At 39.2% G+C, this 18,139-nt stretch overlaps 2 protein-coding genes across 7 annotated transcripts in view; one reads left to right on the plus strand and one right to left on the minus strand.

The window, feature by feature from the left end:
• Positions 1-7,415, minus strand: part of TOGARAM1 (TOG array regulator of axonemal microtubules 1) — a 68,716-nt gene extending 61,301 nt beyond the window's left edge. Inside the window, exon 1 of one of the 2 annotated variants that reach the window (XM_081049924.1) lies at positions 5,134-7,415. In XM_081049924.1, coding sequence (XP_080906050.1) covers positions 5,134-7,179 — 2,046 coding nt within the window. In that variant the 5' untranslated portion in view covers positions 7,180-7,415. The remainder of the gene's footprint in view (positions 1-5,133) is intronic. The other variant, XM_081049923.1, reaches the window with a different exon arrangement.
• Positions 7,416-7,649: 234 nt separating this feature from the next.
• Positions 7,650-18,139, plus strand: part of KLHL28 (kelch like family member 28) — a 30,800-nt gene continuing 20,310 nt past the window's right edge. For 2 of the 5 annotated variants that reach the window (XM_081049192.1, XM_081049195.1), the window contains exon 1: positions 7,650-7,761. The gene's annotated coding sequence lies outside the window, so the exon portion shown is untranslated. Of the gene's footprint in view, positions 7,762-17,055; positions 17,240-18,139 lie in introns of all 5 variants that reach the window. The other 3 variants (XM_081049196.1, XM_081049194.1, XM_081049193.1) reach the window with 3 other exon arrangements.

The following is an 18,139-nucleotide window of genomic DNA, read 5'->3' on the forward strand; positions in this document are numbered from 1 at the left end:
AAGATAAAGCTGACTGTTCTTCTAGCCTCCTTTCCTCCCATAGCAATGAATTTTCCATGGAAGCAAAAAACACACATAAACCCCAGCCTGGGATGGAGGGGATCTCTCTTCCACTAGCGATTAGAGACCACCACTCTGTCTGAGAGATCACCCTTTTCTTACTTACTCTCTGCTGAATAAACTTACTTTTCCTTTAAACTATATTGGCTCACATTTGAATTATTTCCTATGTGAAGGCAAGAACGCTTTTTTCCTGTAACACTACGACTCTTACTACATTGTAGAGAAATCTGTTAGGAAAAATACAGCTAATGTGGTAGCCAGCTAGTTATGCCTGATTATTTTACTAGCACATTAAAACACTCATAAAAACACAGAAAGAGATGCAAAGTTAGAACATCACAGGAATCTAGTCATCAGTCTTAGTCAGGGCACAAAAAGAATTGACTAAATGTAGAAACAAAAACAATTAAAAAGACTACATATTCAAGTAAGAGAACAGTTCAACAGACCATATTATATGATCTAGTATTAAAGTCATTAAAGATCCTACTACAGATTATTTGATGTTGAAGAAAAAAATGTTCATGGCAAAGTAAATGAAAAGGGGAGACTTTCACATATGGAAAAAAGAATCTACACCTATATACATAAATTGAAATCACACTTGAAGTACAAGCAACAAATTATTCACTGCAGACCTCTCCTAGTAGTGGAATTTGCCGAAACATTTAAATTTCTTCTTTGTGCTTTTTTCACACTTTCCAAATTTTCTATAATGAGCACATATAACATTTTTACAATCAGAAGAATTATTAAGAGGAAACGAAGAAAGATAAAACTAAGAGTACCACAAGAATTATTTTATACATGGCAGACTGAACATGCAAGAACAAGTCACACTTTTCAGTTTGCATTCTCTTTAATCTCTCCTGCACCTAATAGTGCTGATATCACTTCCGGAAACTCCTTACTTCACGTCTAAAACCTTGTTCTCTTCCAATGCTTCAGCATCCTTTCTCTTTGCCTTGTTTGGTTCTGTTTCCTACTGCTACTCCCTAAATGCGGACGCAGGCCAAGGCTGAGTCTTCTGTATGCCCTTCAATGGAAAGCCCAGCCACTCTCAGTTTCAGCACTTACGGCTCAGGATGTGACTTCCAGGATCTACATCTCTAGTTCTTATCTCTTGAATAGTTTTCAAACTCCATTGGAATATTCTATCTTCCTCCATCTAAAATTCATTTATCTCCAAATTAACTTCTTCTTTTTGGATCTTCCTATGTATATCCATGGATCTATTATGCATTTTGTCACCTCATTCAGATTTTAAAGTTATCCCTTTTTCCTTCTCTCTCCTCAACACTTAGTCACTAAATCCTTTGAAATATCTCTTACATCCATCGCTTTCTTTCCAATCTAATCCTGATACCCTGCAAATCCTCATAAAAATCAGCACCTCACAACTAAAGCAGTCCAATAAGTGTGAGTCTAATTGATCTTCTAAGTCTCCAGTCTCTGGCTTCTGTAACACACACACACACACACACACACACACACACACACACACACACACCCCTACACACTGCAGCTGTTGTAATTAATTTTCCTAAAACATTGCTTAAAAAAAAAAAAACAAGAAAAAAAATAACGCGATAGTTTCAAATCACTGTCTAAATAACAGGCTGAACTCTTTAGTCTGGCATTCCAGGGTCTCCAATCTAGCCTCTACCTCCCTCTTATAACCTTATTTCCTACCACTACATTACAAAAATCATCGTTCCAAGCAAACTATTTGTCTTCAAAATATAAGTATGTGAGTTAAACAGTCATGAGTTTTTCTGGAAGCGTTGCTGTTTAATGTCACTGGCCAATGCTGCACGTGGACAAGACAGAAATAACAGATTCACAGCAGACTGCAAATGTGAAGGCAGAGCCTGGGCAAGAGTCAGTACAAAGCAGACCAGGGGCCATGACATTCTGGAAAAGGCAAACTATGGAGACAGGAAAAAGATCAGTGATTACCAGGAGTTAGGGAGGGAGAGAGGTAAGGCTGCACAGGCAGAGCACAGAGGATTTTTAGGGCAGTGAAACTTGTCTGTAGGATACAATGGTGGATACTGAACATGGATACATTTGTCCAAACCCACAGAATGTGCAACACCAAGAGTGAACCCTAACACAAAACTATGGACTTTGGGTGATAATGATGTGTCATTATTGGTTCAGCAATTGTAACAATGCACCACTGTGGCGCTGGTTGTAGTGTGGGAGGCTGTGCACGTGTGGGAAGCTGTGCGCGTGTGGGAGGTTGTGCGCGTGTGGAAGGCTGTGCGTGTGTGGGAGGCTGTGCGTGTGTGGGAAATCACTGTACTTTCTGTTCCATTTTGCTGTGAACCTAAAACTGCTCTAAAAAATGTTTATTAAATATATATATTTAAAAACTGCACACATAAAAATATTTAAATATTTAATCCCTGTCCTCCATTAAGATAGTTTCCGATGTTAGTTCTTCTACATACCATTTCTGAACAAAAAAACTACAACTTAATTTCTGCGATCAGTTTTAATTTCACCAAAGCAGCTTTCAAAAGCAACATAGGTCTGCACTGAGATTTCGGAAATGCAATTATTTTCAGATTTTTAGTGCTTTGGCTAGCACTCGATTCTTCTAAATACGCCAACATTTCAGAGTTGACGCATAACAGGCAGTGTTACGATCAATGCTTACAGAAAATCATCCACTACCAGGTAATGTTTACAATACATGAGAATAACCATCTAACTAGATTATGTAAATCTAGTTAGATTATGTTTTGAAAATTATTTCAAAAACATTGACAAACTGTAAGAGGGAACACTTAGTTCACTACCATCCCTTTGTGATCTACCACAAAAAAGACAAACTCCTTATTTGTCTGATCTCCAAACTCCAAAAATGATCTCCATACTCTGTCTGCCCCTGTGTACATTTCCAGTATCATCTTCTGCCACTTGTTCAGCTGTGCAGAAACTCACTATTTCTTATTAATTTGCTAAGTCCTTTCATAACTCAGTGTCTCTGAACATATATTCCTTTGTTCTGAAATTCACCGGGACTCCTCCACTGTTAACAAACTTCTATTCATCTTTAATCACCCAGAAAACAATTAATTTAAGAAAAGTTGCAACATAAAACTCTGTGGGATAATTCTAAGCAGAAAAAGAACTGCAAAGAAATCTTGAACTTTATTTAATAGGTAGTTATTAGTGTAGTAATTATTTTTCGTGTATTGTAGATACAGCACATGAATAAATATGACTGATGTTGAGAACCAGAGGTTTACTTTGGAAGAAGAAAGATACAAATATGGATTAAAACAATATGAGGAAGAACTATGTAGTGCTGACTTTGAAATACCAGTATGAATTCATTAAAAAAAACACACAAAAAACGACAACACTCCCTGGTTCTGTCAGTGAAAGGACCATTCCTCAATGGTAAGCAGTAGCAATAAACACATCTATACCCAGATTTTAGGTTTTAAATTCCACACTTCATTAAAAAAGCAGTTCCATGGCTCTTGAAAAAAATGGTTCATTCTGGGTCTGGAGCAAAAAAAGTATAAGGGAAATCTGGACATGTCATGTTTAAATTAAGGAAGTGTTCAAAGTCATATCAGGAACCAGCCACTGGTCAAATTTGAAGCTATTTTAGCATCAAAAGGAACACTGATTTAATTATTTACACACAGTAAAAAATGAATGCTGCTAACAAATAAGGAGAAATGCTAGAATTGAAAAAAAAAGTTACCCTTTTTTGTAGCCCCTAATGTAATAAATGCAGATACAGGTCATTAATGGGTGCTAAGAACAGTGAGTGAAAGTTGCTGGGGTATCCATAGAGTCTCAAAGTATCATCCTACAGATCATGTGCTAATCATAAAGAGGAAAATAAACCTCTACTATGGAGTGATCTGATTATCACCACCTTAGCCAAGTGATAACATTTAGCATCACCAAATGTAGGACAATCTGGAGTTATATGCCTCGTGATGCGATGTAATGTGAAGTTCACAACATCTCTTCTATGCAATATTTCTGCTAAACTGTTATATTGAACGTAATCCTAAAGAAACAGTCACACAAATTAAGAAGGTGAAAAATTCTACAAAACAACTACCCCACTCTTCAAAAAACTCAATGTCATGAAAAAACAAAAAACAAACTGGTGGCATCTTGTTCTAGATTTTACTAACCACATGAATCTTGACTGAATCCTGGATGATAACAGTAAAACAAATACCATAAACATTGGAGAAATTTAAATACAGGCTACATATTAGATACTAACGAATTAATATTTATATTCTGAGGTGTGATAATGGTACAATAGTTATAAAGAATGTCATCCTTAGGAGATATATGCAGAAATATTTAGGAACAAAATGTTAAGATATCTGCACTTACTTTCAAATGGTTTGGCAAATATAGAATACACATGGCAAGATAACAACAACTAGTAAATACAGATAGAGTATATGGATATTATTGTACTTTTAAGTTATCTGTAGATTTGGAATTTTTTTTTTTTTTAGATTTGGAATTTTTAACATAAAATTTGGGAGGGCAGCAAATTTCAGTTCAGATGTCACATATTCTTGGAAGGCTTTTGACTTTTCTAATGGAATTATTTTTTTCTATTTTCAGTATTCCCACCAGAATCTTTGTATTTCTATTTTAGCACTTAACAAATTCTTAACTGCCTATTTACAGGTCTGATCTTCTCCCTGAACTTTGTGAAACCAGTCTCATCATCATTCCCAGAATTTAGCTCTTTGTCTAGCACCTCCTAGATATACAGCGTTTGTTGTATTAATAACTGATATGCCAAAGTGACAGGCCCAAACTGAAATCCAGGTATGGACTATATCACATTGTGCCTAGAATTTAATCAGATCCACGAAGCAGAAAGCCTATTAAACGTTTATGTCATCTGTACCATTATAACACACATCAGCATTCAAATACATCAGCAAATGTATTAAACACAAAGCATAACAACCATAAAGCAGCCTCACTCTTAACTCATTACAGGTATATTTTCATTTTAAATTCTTCCAGTTTCAACTCAAGAAAATTGGAGAAGATGCATACCTGTTCTATATCCTTGGAATTGGAGGTCTGGTTTTCTCCTAGGACTCCAGGCTGCTCATTTTCCCAAGGTAACTTATTTTTTCCTTTTCCTGCACTTAATACCCTTCGGGTACAGATAGTTGGACTGTAAGATCCATAAATTTGCATGCTATCCCTCGTGTGATCACCACAGTGACAGTGTGCACTCTGAGTTCTGTTACCAGCCAAAAGCCAGTCTGTATCTGCTCCATGTGCCAAATGGCTTGACCTACCCTGGGCTGATGATGGCACGAGTACTGCATACTCCACAAATCCCTGTTCCGTTAACCTTGGGAGGGTTTTCCTAGCCAATCTGGCCTGCACAGCATTCATCACTCCATCTCCATTATCTTGCAGTTCAACAGTATCCACAGCTTTGAAAAGGATGCTGGTTTTACTTGAGCCCATTGACGATGCCAGCACAGCAAAGGCTTCCAGAGCTGCTTGGCGGACCCTCCGTTTGCTATCTACAAGAGCAGGGGCAAGATCAAAAGACAGTTTGGGTAAGTCAAAATCCTCACTGGGATAGGTCAGGAGGGAGCAGATGCAAATGTTCACCACCTCCTCTCTCACTCTGGAATGCTTATGTTTGAGATGTTCCAGGAGTAAACAAAGCACCTGTTGAGGACCTACTTCCTTCATTAGCTTGAGGAAAATTTTCATGTATTCTTGTTTGATCACCAACTTGTTGTCTGCCAGCACTTTGACAGAAGCTGCTATCACTGGTCCCAAGAAGTGCTGTACCTGCTCTCCAAGTCGAATAACCAGTAAATGCAGAACCTGAAGTGTGCCATGGACCACTCTGAAGTTGGAATCATCTAACAAATTATACAGCAAACTAATGAAACTGATAAGACTCGAATGAGGGGTAGAACTAGGGTTAAATCGTCCCATCACCTGTTTTAGTTCCTCGACGGCCTGAGTCCGGTTCTTATAGTCTTCCTGATCTAACAATCTTGAATGCAGCTCCTGAGGAATGATCCCAAATTTAAGATTGCTGTTGGAAAGAGACACTGCACAGGGAAGGGGATCTTCAGGAAATCCAGAGGCTTCAAGTTCCAAATAATAAGGAACCTGACTGCCAAACTGGGCTTCCAGGCGGCGGTTGTATTGTCTCCTCAGGGCAGAGGGCAGGCGAGAGACATAGGATTGAAACCTCTCTTTGCCAAGTCGCTCCCCAATTTGTTGAAGTGCAGAGAAAGCTGTCTCAGATTCTTCTTCTGTCTCCTGATCACCAAGCTTTCGCGCTAGGGATATTATCACCTCGGTAAGGTCTAGGCCTAGCAACAAATCCTCAGGAGTAAGCAAGATGGGGAATAGTAGAGCTGTGGAAGCTCGAAGCCGAGCATCGGTACTTTCCAGTCCTTGTTGTATAAGCGATCTCAGCACGGGTCCAGAACTGCGTTTCAGACATATGTGTAGGATCTGCAGCGCATCTTTCCGCAGGGCTGGATTCTCTTCTCGTAAGGAGACAACTAGTTGAGGCAGAAGTGCTAAGCTGAAGGCCTCTTCGAGCTGGCCTGCTTCCCCCTGACCGCGGAGAACGTCCGAGAGGAGTTGCAAGCAGAGTCGCTTTTCCTCACTCCCTCCTTCCACAAGCACGCGACCCAGGGCGCGATACAATGCTGCCTTCCGTCTGGGAAAGCCCAGTCGTCCGCCCCGCCGCGGCAAAGCAGCCTGCAACGCCTGGAAGGCCTCAGACGGATCCGGCGCGGTCCGGAGGAGTTGAAGGAGCTGAGTCTCCTCCTCATCTCCCCCCGACAAACCACCTCCAGACTCAGACCAACTACTGGAGATTGCCTCCGCCGGCATCAAGAAGGTCGAGGCCAGACGTGAAGGGGTTGGGGGGCAGGAACCGTGGTCTCCTGCAGCTCCGCGGCAGCAGTAGTTTTTCTCGCCTCTCATGGTGCCCCCACCTCGACTACCATCAGTCTCTGAGGCGGAAGGACCTCTGCGGCTCCGGAGACGAAAGGAACATTGGGCTGGAAGGGGCGGCAGCAGGAGCAGCGCGGAGGACGCAGCCGCCATACAGGATCGTTAGGTGGCGGAGGCTGGAGGAAACCATCGCCTCTGAAGGGCTTGATGGAGCCCAACCTTTTTGTTCCTCGCCAAGCCCCAAGCTGCATAGGAGGAAAAGAAACAGCTTAAGACAGCTACCAGCGCCCCCAAGTCCGGGAGCCTCGGGCAAAATGGCCCCCGCGTAAGCCCCAGACCCCACAGCTACCACCGGGCGTAACCAGGAGCTCCACGTGACCAAACCGATCGCTCCCATGGTGATGTACCCAGCACGGACCTCTTGACCCGGAAATCAACCTGCCGTAGTGAATGTTGGGTCATGTAGTCCATGTCAAGTACGAAGCCTAGGCTGAAGTCTCCTGGAAAAGGAAGTGAGAACGTTGCGAACGTATCTAAAGCGGGGAAGGCGAGGAGGCTTTGTGGGTGGGAGGAAAGGCACAGAGCGGAAGTGACGCCCTCTTTGCTTACGGCGGAAGTTCCCTGCCCCACCCGTAAGAATTGAGGTTGGACTACAAGCCAGTGAGGATCCTGGCCCGGCTCTAGTTGTCCAGTGCTCCACCTCCGGTTGCCGCCGGCGCGATTCTTGGAATTCAGGTATTTTTCCTTTTGCTATCCACCTGCGGCGCAGGCATTGGCAGAGTTTTGCCGGAGTGCCGCTGCTACTGGAGTAAGAGGTCAAGAAATGAACGGGAGGGAGCAAGCCGGGAGAGAGGAGACATCTTCTGGTGCAGGACCCGTTAGCGTTGTAAACGCTTAGGTCTCTACAACCGTGAGGAAGTGCGATCCTTTCCCTCTGCCATCCGCTTACTGGGGCAGAAGGTCCGGGTCAAGGCCAAGCTCAGAGCTTGCGTACTTGTTTTCAAACCCTGGTCTTTTGGGGCCCTTACTCTCCGTGACTTCTCCCCCAACCCCTTCCCCTACTTTGTTTGTCCTCCGGCCGTGGAGGGTTAATGGTTTTCTGTCATTTTTCCTTATCTTCATCACTTTAAGTTCTCTTTGAAAACGTACTTTATCTGGAGATAAATCTGTGTTTTCCCCCCATAGCTAACCGCCGTTCCCTTGTACGTTCTCAGAGTCTCCTAATGCAGTTCCTCTGTGGGACTCACCTCTTCCCCCCTCCCGCTCGCTCCGCCGCCCCATCCTCCCTGCAGTATATACTCCGGCGACTCCGCCGCCTTTCAGTCTCCTGGAGACGAAGGCTGCAAAGACAATTTCAGGTGCGGTAGAAGTTCTTGGCATCACGGTCCTAAGAGAATTCTACCCTGTAGATTTAAAGCTGGTAATAGACGTGTCTTGGTTTTGGGTGAACTGTGAATTTGGTGAGCATTTTCTCCTCCTTGTAAATGAAAGTTAAGCGGACACAATTGAAGAGATGGAGTGTCTGGTGTACGGCCAAAGTTTTTGGAGTGCTTTTGAATGACCCAGTGAAAAAAGTCTGAGTTATCATTTGCATTCTCCATGCACTTCAAATGCAAAGGTTCCTACCCTGCTCTGTGCCACATGGGATGTCTCTTAGATACATTTTTAAGTCTTAAAGTAATTGAGTCTCATATGCCAAACTACTTTATAATTTTGAATGATGTAAGTTTAAAAATAACTTCTGGATGCTCTCTTAAAGCACAAACTGAATATCATAGGTTTCTTCTTTTGGGGTGGGGGGATAGAGGAGATGTAAATGAGGCTTGTGTAAACTTGCATCTTGTTTTGTTTTGAAGTTCTGGGTTGTTCCTTCATAATTACTCATTTTGGTGGTTAAATGAATCTGCCTAAATTTGGTTTGGCTGTATTTCAGTAGACCAAAAAAACAAACCACTTCTTTTGTTTTACATTTTTTATTTTAGGGAAAGGATAAGGACAGGGAGTGAAAAACGAGATGATTGTAACAGTTGTCAATGAAAAGGAATGTCTACTTCTCATATTTCCAATGTAAGAAGTTCAGATTTATACTTTTACTGGTGTATGCTCAGACTTCAGGAACCCAATTCAAACTGAACTAAAGAAGAGAATGATGTTTACATTGGAATGTACACATTAGAATGCCGGTTTATGTTGGAATAGAAGATAACCCTTTCCAGTGATCAGAATTTTCAGGTTGAAAACCAGTGTGCTCTCTCCTGTATCCAAGAACTTGGGAGTAATAAGTAGATGTGTGGTAATCATAGAATCAAAGAAAAGGAACTTGGAAAATCTTGAATGATATTCATCATCGAAGTTATGGTAGAAGCTTAAGAATTATCCCTTCTTTCTATAGAGAATAGTTTTCAAAGGGCTTGGATACTTAAACCAACCAGTTATCATGTCCTTTTCCTTGGAACAAAGCAAAATGAATCTTTATTTTGACCACTTTTCTCAGGGCCTCATAGATCAATCACCGTGTTATAGATTGAAATTTATTTTATATGTCACATTTAATTTCTTGATGAATACTTGAAGATGCATTAGTCTGGTGGATATTTAGGAAATGGGATCTTAACAGCATCACATATCTTACTAATTAACTTTTAGGATTATTTTGTAGAAGATAAATCTCATCCGTTTATTGTATATTCTGTTTATTTCTATTACAAAGCAAATTGTTTTTAATGAATCATAAATTTCGTTTCAAAATGTAAATGTCGCTAACTGTGCAAAGGAGATTTTTTTAAAAATCTGGTTGAATTTTAGGAATCCAGGGAATTCTAGGAATTGTGTATTGACTAGAAAAACCCTTTATATTGAGCCATAGATACATTGGATTAAAAAAATTAAAATCTAGAATAGTAGAATGTATATTAGGTATATTAATAGTACACCTCTGAAAATTCAAAGGGGGTAATTAAGGATACAATGAAAAGAGCAAATTCAGGTAAAGCAAGTAAAAAATGTCAGTAATTTCAAAATTTAGTTAAAAATGGATTACAGGAGTGTTTGTGATATATACCTTAATTTTTTTTATTTATTAAATTTATTGGGGTGACAATTGTTAGTAAATTTACATAGATTTCAGGTGTACAATTCTGTATTACATCATCTATAAATCCCATTGTGTGTTCACCACCCAGAGTCAATCCTCCTTCCATCACCATATATTTGATCCCCCTTACCCTCTTCACCCACCCACCCCCACCCCCTTACCCTCTTATACCTTGATTTTTGAGCTGAATTTAAGCAAGGTAAACACAGTTGTCCTAAAAACATCCTGTATTTCCATAATCAGTGGTAAGATCTCATTTGGTTGGGTGAACTACTATATTATAGTTTTTTCTGTGTTCTTACTCAAATTTTACAGATATCCAGGAATATTGGAACTCAATGTGAATTCTATAAACTCTTAAGAATTTTGTATAGTTTAAGACATTGTGAAGAAATGGTCTACAAATGACAGGTGATGCTATTAATATTAATAGATAATTATAAAAATACTACCTACCATTTATTGAGTGCTGTATATGCCATACACTGTGCTAGGTACTTAATGAATGTTAATTCATTTAATTCTCACAACAAATTTTTGAGATTACATCTTCTACATTTGTACTATGGCGCATTTTAGTAATGTTTTCATTGGAAAGTATTTGACAGAGAAAGTAAAATTCAGATTAGTCGATTTAGCTACTTGCTCGGAGCTTTAGAAAAGTTTTGGTGGGGAAGAGTGTTGAAACTAGGATAAAATTAGATTTTTCCATTATTAATCATTCATATCTTTTATTATGTATTATTTGATTGCATATATTTTAATCTTTCTTTTTGGGTTTCTGTTCTGAACCTTTGTATTTTCTTGTTTGAGTCAAAGTTTAAGAAATTATTAGCTTGGCAGGCCTGGTGGCTCAGGCTGTTAGAGCTCCATGCTCCTAACTCCGAAGGCTGCCTGTTCGATTGTCACATGGGCCAGTGGGCTCTCAACCACAAGGTTGCCAGTTCAATTCCTCAAGTCCCTCAAGGGATGGTGGGCAGCGCCCCCTACAACTAAGATTGAACAGGCACCTTAAGGTGAATTGCCGCTGAGCTCCCGAATGGCAGTTGATTGGAGCGCATCCTCTCAACCACAAGGTTTCCAGTTCGATTCCTCAACTCCCGCAAGGGATGGTGGGCATCGCCCCCTACAACTAGTAATGGCAACTGGACCTGGAGCTGAGCTGCGCCCTCCACAACTAAGACTGAAAGGACAACGACTTGGAAAAAAGTCCTGGAAGTGTACACTGTTCCCCAATAAAGTCCTGTTCCCCTTCCCCAATAAAATCTTTAAAAAAAAAAAAAAGAAATTATTAGCTTATTTTTAACACATGTGGGTTTAAAAGAAAACAGGTTTTCTTGGTGTATATCAGTGATACATTTTAAATTACTTAGGTTTATGTTCAAAAACCATTGTACATTTCTGACTACGTCAAACAACTATAATTTTAAACAAACCCAATTTTTGTTGCATTTTAAGCACTGATTTGCATAAGTTAAGATTTCACATCTGTTGCTACCAGTTTTCAATGGATGGGTCAGCTTTGTAACTTACGGTTTTTACTTGAAGTTAGTGGCTTTGAGGACTTGGTTTTTTCTGTGCTATTCCTGAATTTTTGATATAATGATTCATATTATAACAGGCTCTAATTTTACTTTTGTTGCTCCAGATATAATGAAAGTCAATCTCAGAGAAAAGGAAAATATGTCAACGTGTGCCATAGGCTCACTGATAAAATTATATGCCATCATTAGTTGAATTCTTCTGTGAGGAGAGTTGAAGTATGGGAAAGAAATTTAAGAAAACAGCTACGATAAAATACTCTCTTGAATTCATAAATCACAGTTTTTACAGAAAAGTATATGTGTTTGGATTTTTAAAAAAACAATCCTCATTTCTCTTCACGTTTATTTGCTTTCATTGTAGCAGATAATTGCCTCCCAACTGATTTCAGCACCACTGTTTTGTAGTTTAGGTGTCAATTAAGTAGTTACTAAACTCACAGCTTGACCTTTATTAGCTTTGTTTCAGAACCTAATTCTAAATTGTGAATCTGCTGTAGACTCTGGAAAGTTTAATTTTATCTAACATCATCTTTATGTTGTGGATATTCATGTAATAATGTGATTAGAAATGAAGTACAATAATACTATTACCTTTTTAAAACTTTTCAAATGAATGCCATTTATTCAATATTAACTAATCCAGTTACCTGGGTTTAGATTTGTCCTAAATATTTGTTGTATGGTACCAAGATTAAAAACAAAACAAAACAAGAAAAAAAAAGTATGGCAGGGATGCAGGGGGAAGAAGAATCAATCCCACTATGATATAAATAACAGAACGAAATAATTGTTTCATGGATCCTTCTTTATTTCATTTTAAAGCCCTGATGTACTTTCATATCTGGTCTACATAATGTATGTTTATATTTTATATATGTATCTATCTATATGTATGTATGTATGTATACAGAGGGTGCCAAAAAATGTATATACATTTTAAGAAAGGAAAAAACTATTAAAATTGTAATACTCAATATATACCGATAACGAAAGATCAGTACAAGTCATGTGTACATATTTTTTTGGCATCCTCAGTGTGTGTGTGTGTGTATACATACATATGTAAATGCATCTGTATGGGTTCTGTTTTTTGGGAGGGCGTTTCTATTCTGCACCTTTTTAGTTTTTTGTTTGAGTTAAAACTTTAACAAGAATAGGAAATTAGGAGCTCATAAGGGAGGCAGTATAACATAGTATTTAAGGACTCTGGAGACTGAGTGCCAAGGTTTAAATATTCCGTTGGGCTTAATTTCTCTGTGCCTCAGATTTTTTCATCTGTAAAATGGGAATGATACTAACAGTACCGATCTCTTGGTTTTACTCTGAGGGTGAAAGTAGTGAATACATGTATATTATGACTAAGTATTCTAGATGTTCTTTATAGAATAATTTAGTCTTGTCAAGAGTGGCAACAATTATAGAGTCAGTAAATATTTTAAGCTGGTCACCACTGTTCAGTATTGTAATTTTTTAAATATAATGTGTAGAGAACATTGTTCAAACACTAAGAAAACATATTCCCAGTAATGTCTCTTATAATTGTGTGATCTTGTTGATTCATTGAAACTCTCTGAACATCAGATTCTTCATCTGTAGTCAGTTGAGTGCCATATATATTTTTTTCTTTTTTCCTGCATAAAATTTCAAAACCATGCAAAAGTAGAAGATGATGAACCCTCATGTACCTGTCACCCAGCTTCAGCAGTTATCAGCTCATGACATCATCTGTATTCCTATCCACTCCCTAATACTGTATTAGTTTGAAGCAAATCTCTGAGATTGTATTATTTTATCTATAAGTATTTCAGTATGTGTTTAAAAGATAAGTCTTTAAAAACATAGATCCAATATCACTGTTTAGCAACAAAATGTAACAGTGATTACTTAAGATAGTCAATTCTGTCAGTGTATAAATTTCCAGGGTCTCCTGGTGTATGTGTGTGTGTGTGTGTGTGTGTGTGTGTGTACATATGCATGTATATGCATATGCCTATATGGTTCACATGTTGTGTTTGATTGATACGAAGTCTTAAGTTTATATTAATATGTAGGTTCTTTCAGTTTATTATTGAAGCATCTAGATTATTCCATAAAATTTTTCATTCAGAATGATTTTGCTGATTGCATCCTTCTGGTGTAGTTTAACATCTTCTTTTTGCTGTTCTCTGTATTGTAAATTAATAGTTGGATCTGTACTGTTGACTGCATGTTTGATTTTGGTGTGTGATATGGGAGGGGTGCAAGAATATTCATAGGTGTTATGGTCTCCCATCAGCAGGCCCTGATGTCTGTTTGTCTCTCTTTTTGTGATGTTAGCAGTACTTCATAATCAGTGCCTATCTCCCCATTAATTCATTAAGATTGCAAAATGGTGATATTCTATCATTTCTTCATTTACTAACTGGAATACTTTTATAACGAGAAACCTCCGCTCATCTAATTGGTAACCCAGTGGTACAGTTCGTATAGGAAGTGCTTTTAGTTATATCATAAATGCTTGATTCTGTCCTTTTAGTACTAGTTTCAAATGAGTTGGTTCATTAGCACCCTCCAGTGGAAACCAATTAAGTCTTTTTAAAAAAAAAAAAGTCATAATTTTATCATTACGAACTCATGGATTTAAGCATATCTGATGTGTTTTATAATCAGTTGCATTTCGTATTATTGATGATCAGTTTGTCCCATCAAAGTGAAAGTCTATTCACTTTGATTTTTTTTTTAAATGGTACATTTTATGTTATCACACATTTTTTTTTTTTTTTTTTTTAGATTTTATTGGGGAAGGGGAACAGGACTTTGTTGGGGATCAGTATGTACTTCCAGGACTTTTTTTCCAAGTCAAGTTGTTGTCCTTTCAGTCTTAGTTGGGAGGGCGCAGCTCAGCTCCAGGTCCAGTTGCTGTTGCTAGTTGCAGCCCACCATATCTTGCAGGATTCGAGGAATCGAACTGGCAACCTTGTGGTTGAGAGGATGCGCTCCAACCAACTGAGCCATTCAGGACCTCAGGAGCAGCTCAGCTCAAGGTGCCTTGTTCAATCTTAGTTGCAGGGGGCAGAGCCCACCATCCCTTGCGGGACTCGAGGAATTGAACTGGCAACCTTGTGGTTGAGAGCCTACTGGCCCATGTGGGAATTGAACCGGCAGCCTTCGGAGTTAGGAGCATGGAGCTGTAACCGCCTGAGCCACCAGGCCAGCCCCTATTCACTTTGATTTTTAAGTTTTTATGCCCTTAGTCATTGATAGCTTTCTTGCTACCTAGATGTAAAGATTCCAAATTTATCTTGACATTTTCTGCCCTAGGCCTGGAGTCAGCCATTTGTCCAAGGAGTTCTCCTCCCTTTGAGGGAAACGATATTTAGAGACCACATCTGGGTGCTAGGAGTGCTCTTTGCCTCTGGGTTGATAATAGTTTGTAGCCCTTTTCAGTACACAGAGATAGGTAATATAGTTTATTTTTTCCTTAAAATAATATTATGTACATTTTTCTATTAGTTTTGGGTGTACAAAGCAACGTAAGAGTACATATATTTTATACGTTTGTATATTATGCATATTTGATATATGTTATATACGTAAATTATGTATTAGCATATATAAATAATGTTTATATATGTATTCTGATACTTTTATTCAAATCAGACTACCAAGTTTATATTTAAAGTCTCAGTCTTACATCTTTAACTCTTTTCTTCCATCTGAGAATCCCAGATCACAATGACCTGAGGGATAATCAAATTAGAACTCTTGTAATTACGCATTTGTGGCAGTGCACATGTAGCAGTTTCAGAATACAGATAACACTTTCACTGGTAATGTGGTTACTGGAAATGGTGTAAGTTTTTTTCTTTTTTTTAGGGCATATCCCACTAGGGATGGTATATTAAATAACTGTTTTAAAGTTAATTGGAATGGTATGGTTAGGCCACTAACTAGATGAACATTGGATTCTTTTGCTTCCTTTTATTTTCATATTTCTTGTGGATTGTGTTTTTAAGATTTAATTTTGCTTTATATGAGGTGTGATCAACAAATATGTTTAAATTTTAAAAAATTTAAATGTTTAAATTTAAAAAATGTATACAGTAAAAGACACATTGCTGTTAATCCCCCTCAAATACTCCCCCTTGCTTTGAGCATACTTATCCCATCATTCTTGCCGCTTTCTGGAGCAGTTCTGACAGTCCTTTGGTGATTGTCTTTAGTTACACTGTCGTGGGTGCCTCGATGTCCTGAATCAATTCAAAATCTTTACCTTTCATGGTCATTCTGACTTTGGGGAAGAGCCAAAATCTATTGTTGCCAGGTCCAGCGAATAAGGTGGATGAGGACACACTGTAATGTTTTTATTTGACAAAAAAATTGCCTTATACCAGAAATGATGTGTCACATGGAGCATTGTCATGATGGATGATGATTTACGGCACACTTTAAAACACACCTTCTCTCTACCATAGCTCACACCCAACTGACTGCACCAAGCACGTTGAAACTTGTCACACACTGATACTAAGGTTTGACGCATTACTTCCCATATTGAAAATCCCTGCCTTCTTGTTGGATGGCACTCGGCAGCAGCATTCACCGTATTTTGTGATCACAATGGAAAAGCTCTGTGTCACACATCGCTTCTGGTATATGGCAGTTTCTGTCAAATAACATAATGGTGTGTCATCATCCACCTTATTCACTGGATCTGGCACCGTGTGACTTCTGACTCTTCCCCAAAGTCAAAATGATTCCGGACATCGAGACAGCAACACAGCACAACTAAAGACACTCACGAAAGAGGACTTCCAGAATTGCTTCAGAAAGTGTCAAGAAAGATGGGATAAGTGTGTTCAAAGCAAGGGGGAGCATTTTGAGGGGGGTTAATGACAATGTGTCTTTTACTGTAATAGAGTTTTCCTTTTCCCCCCAACTCTGCTTCAAGCCGTTGTTTCTCAGTCTAGTTGTGTAGGACTCAGCTCCCTGGCCCTTGTTGGTATTATGAGCCTTGTACTCTCCCCCCACCCAGGCAGTTGGTCGCCGGCCAACGGCCAGCAGCTCACACACAGCAGCTCATGGCAGCTCTTGCCAGCAGCCGACCACTGATGCTGGCTACTGGCCGAGTACGGCAACACACGGCAGCCCCGGCAGCACACAGCAGCTCACGCTGTCCTCTGGCTGCTCACCGCAGCCCAGTTCCAGGTCTCGCCGTTGTTCACAATCTTAGCTGTAGAGGGTGCAGCTCACTGGGAATGAGAGATCGATTGCCATATGGGAATCGAACCAGCGACCTCGGCATTAGAAGCACAGCGCTCCAAACACCTGAGCCACTGGGCAGTCCCTGTAATAAATTTTTGTTAAACATTTACCATATTGTTTGATCACATCTTGTATGTATCCATGTAGGCAAAAGCTTGGACCGCAGGACCACCGCTTATCTGTGTTTTGGAACACCTTGTGATTGATTCTGGAACACAAGAGGGTGGGATGCCTTTAAGGAGCTGCTCAAGGCCATCTCTCACTTGCCTCTCAATCACCCCTGGGAGTCTGTCATGAGACAGTTTCTCTTCACCTCCCTGGTTGTGATGAGGTATGGAGCTTTCATTTTCCCCATCCCACAGAATAGAACTACAGAATATAAAACTGCTTAGCTGCTGTCTAGTTTGGGTTCTTTATAGTTTATATTGCTGTCATCCAGCCCCCTTTGTTTGGTGTTGACCTTTTTTTCAAGTGCAGGAAAAGGAACCAGGGAGCTTAGTCTTTGGCTTACTCTTCTTTTCATTGTAAGTAATAAACTGTAATTTTAAAAGTGGCTCATGGTATCTTTAATTGGTCAAATTAGTCAGGCTTTACCCTTGTACTGTTTATATTTGTTCACTTGATAGTAAGCTTTGTTCTTTTTTTGGTAAACATGGAAGAGAGTCATGTGGGTTTAACTGGCAAAAATCAGCTTTTTGAAGGATGATAATGATAATAATAAGTAGCATCTAACAATTATTGAATGCTTATGTGTACTGTTTTGTCTATATTTTACAGATTAGAAAACTGAGACTAACATCACCTTCACAAGGTCACATAGCTATTAAATAGTACAGACAATATTGTAACCCTAGGGGCTGATTGTAGAGCCACGTCTCTTAAAATTACTGTCCTGCATATCTGGATATGTGTTTTACACACACACACACACACACACACACACGTGCGCGTGCATACGTATATTTACAAATCAATATTGTATCATGCTGTCATATGTTAATGGTAACTTATTGGTCTTGAACTGGATACACCAAACATTAGTTTAATATGAGGATCTACCACTTTATGTCTCCTATTTATGCTAAATGAATCTGACCAATAACTCGAACTTGATTTGATAATCAACAGTTCTGCAATACTTTATGTGGCCTAGGGTGTCAGTGGTACATGGTGGATTTCTTACCTTCCAGTGGGAGATGGTGCAACATGGAAAGCAGAATAACTTTTAAGC

Source organism: Rhinolophus hipposideros, assembly GCF_964194185.1.
Source record: "Rhinolophus hipposideros genome assembly, chromosome: 5".
Taxonomy (NCBI): domain Eukaryota; kingdom Metazoa; phylum Chordata; class Mammalia; order Chiroptera; family Rhinolophidae; genus Rhinolophus; species Rhinolophus hipposideros.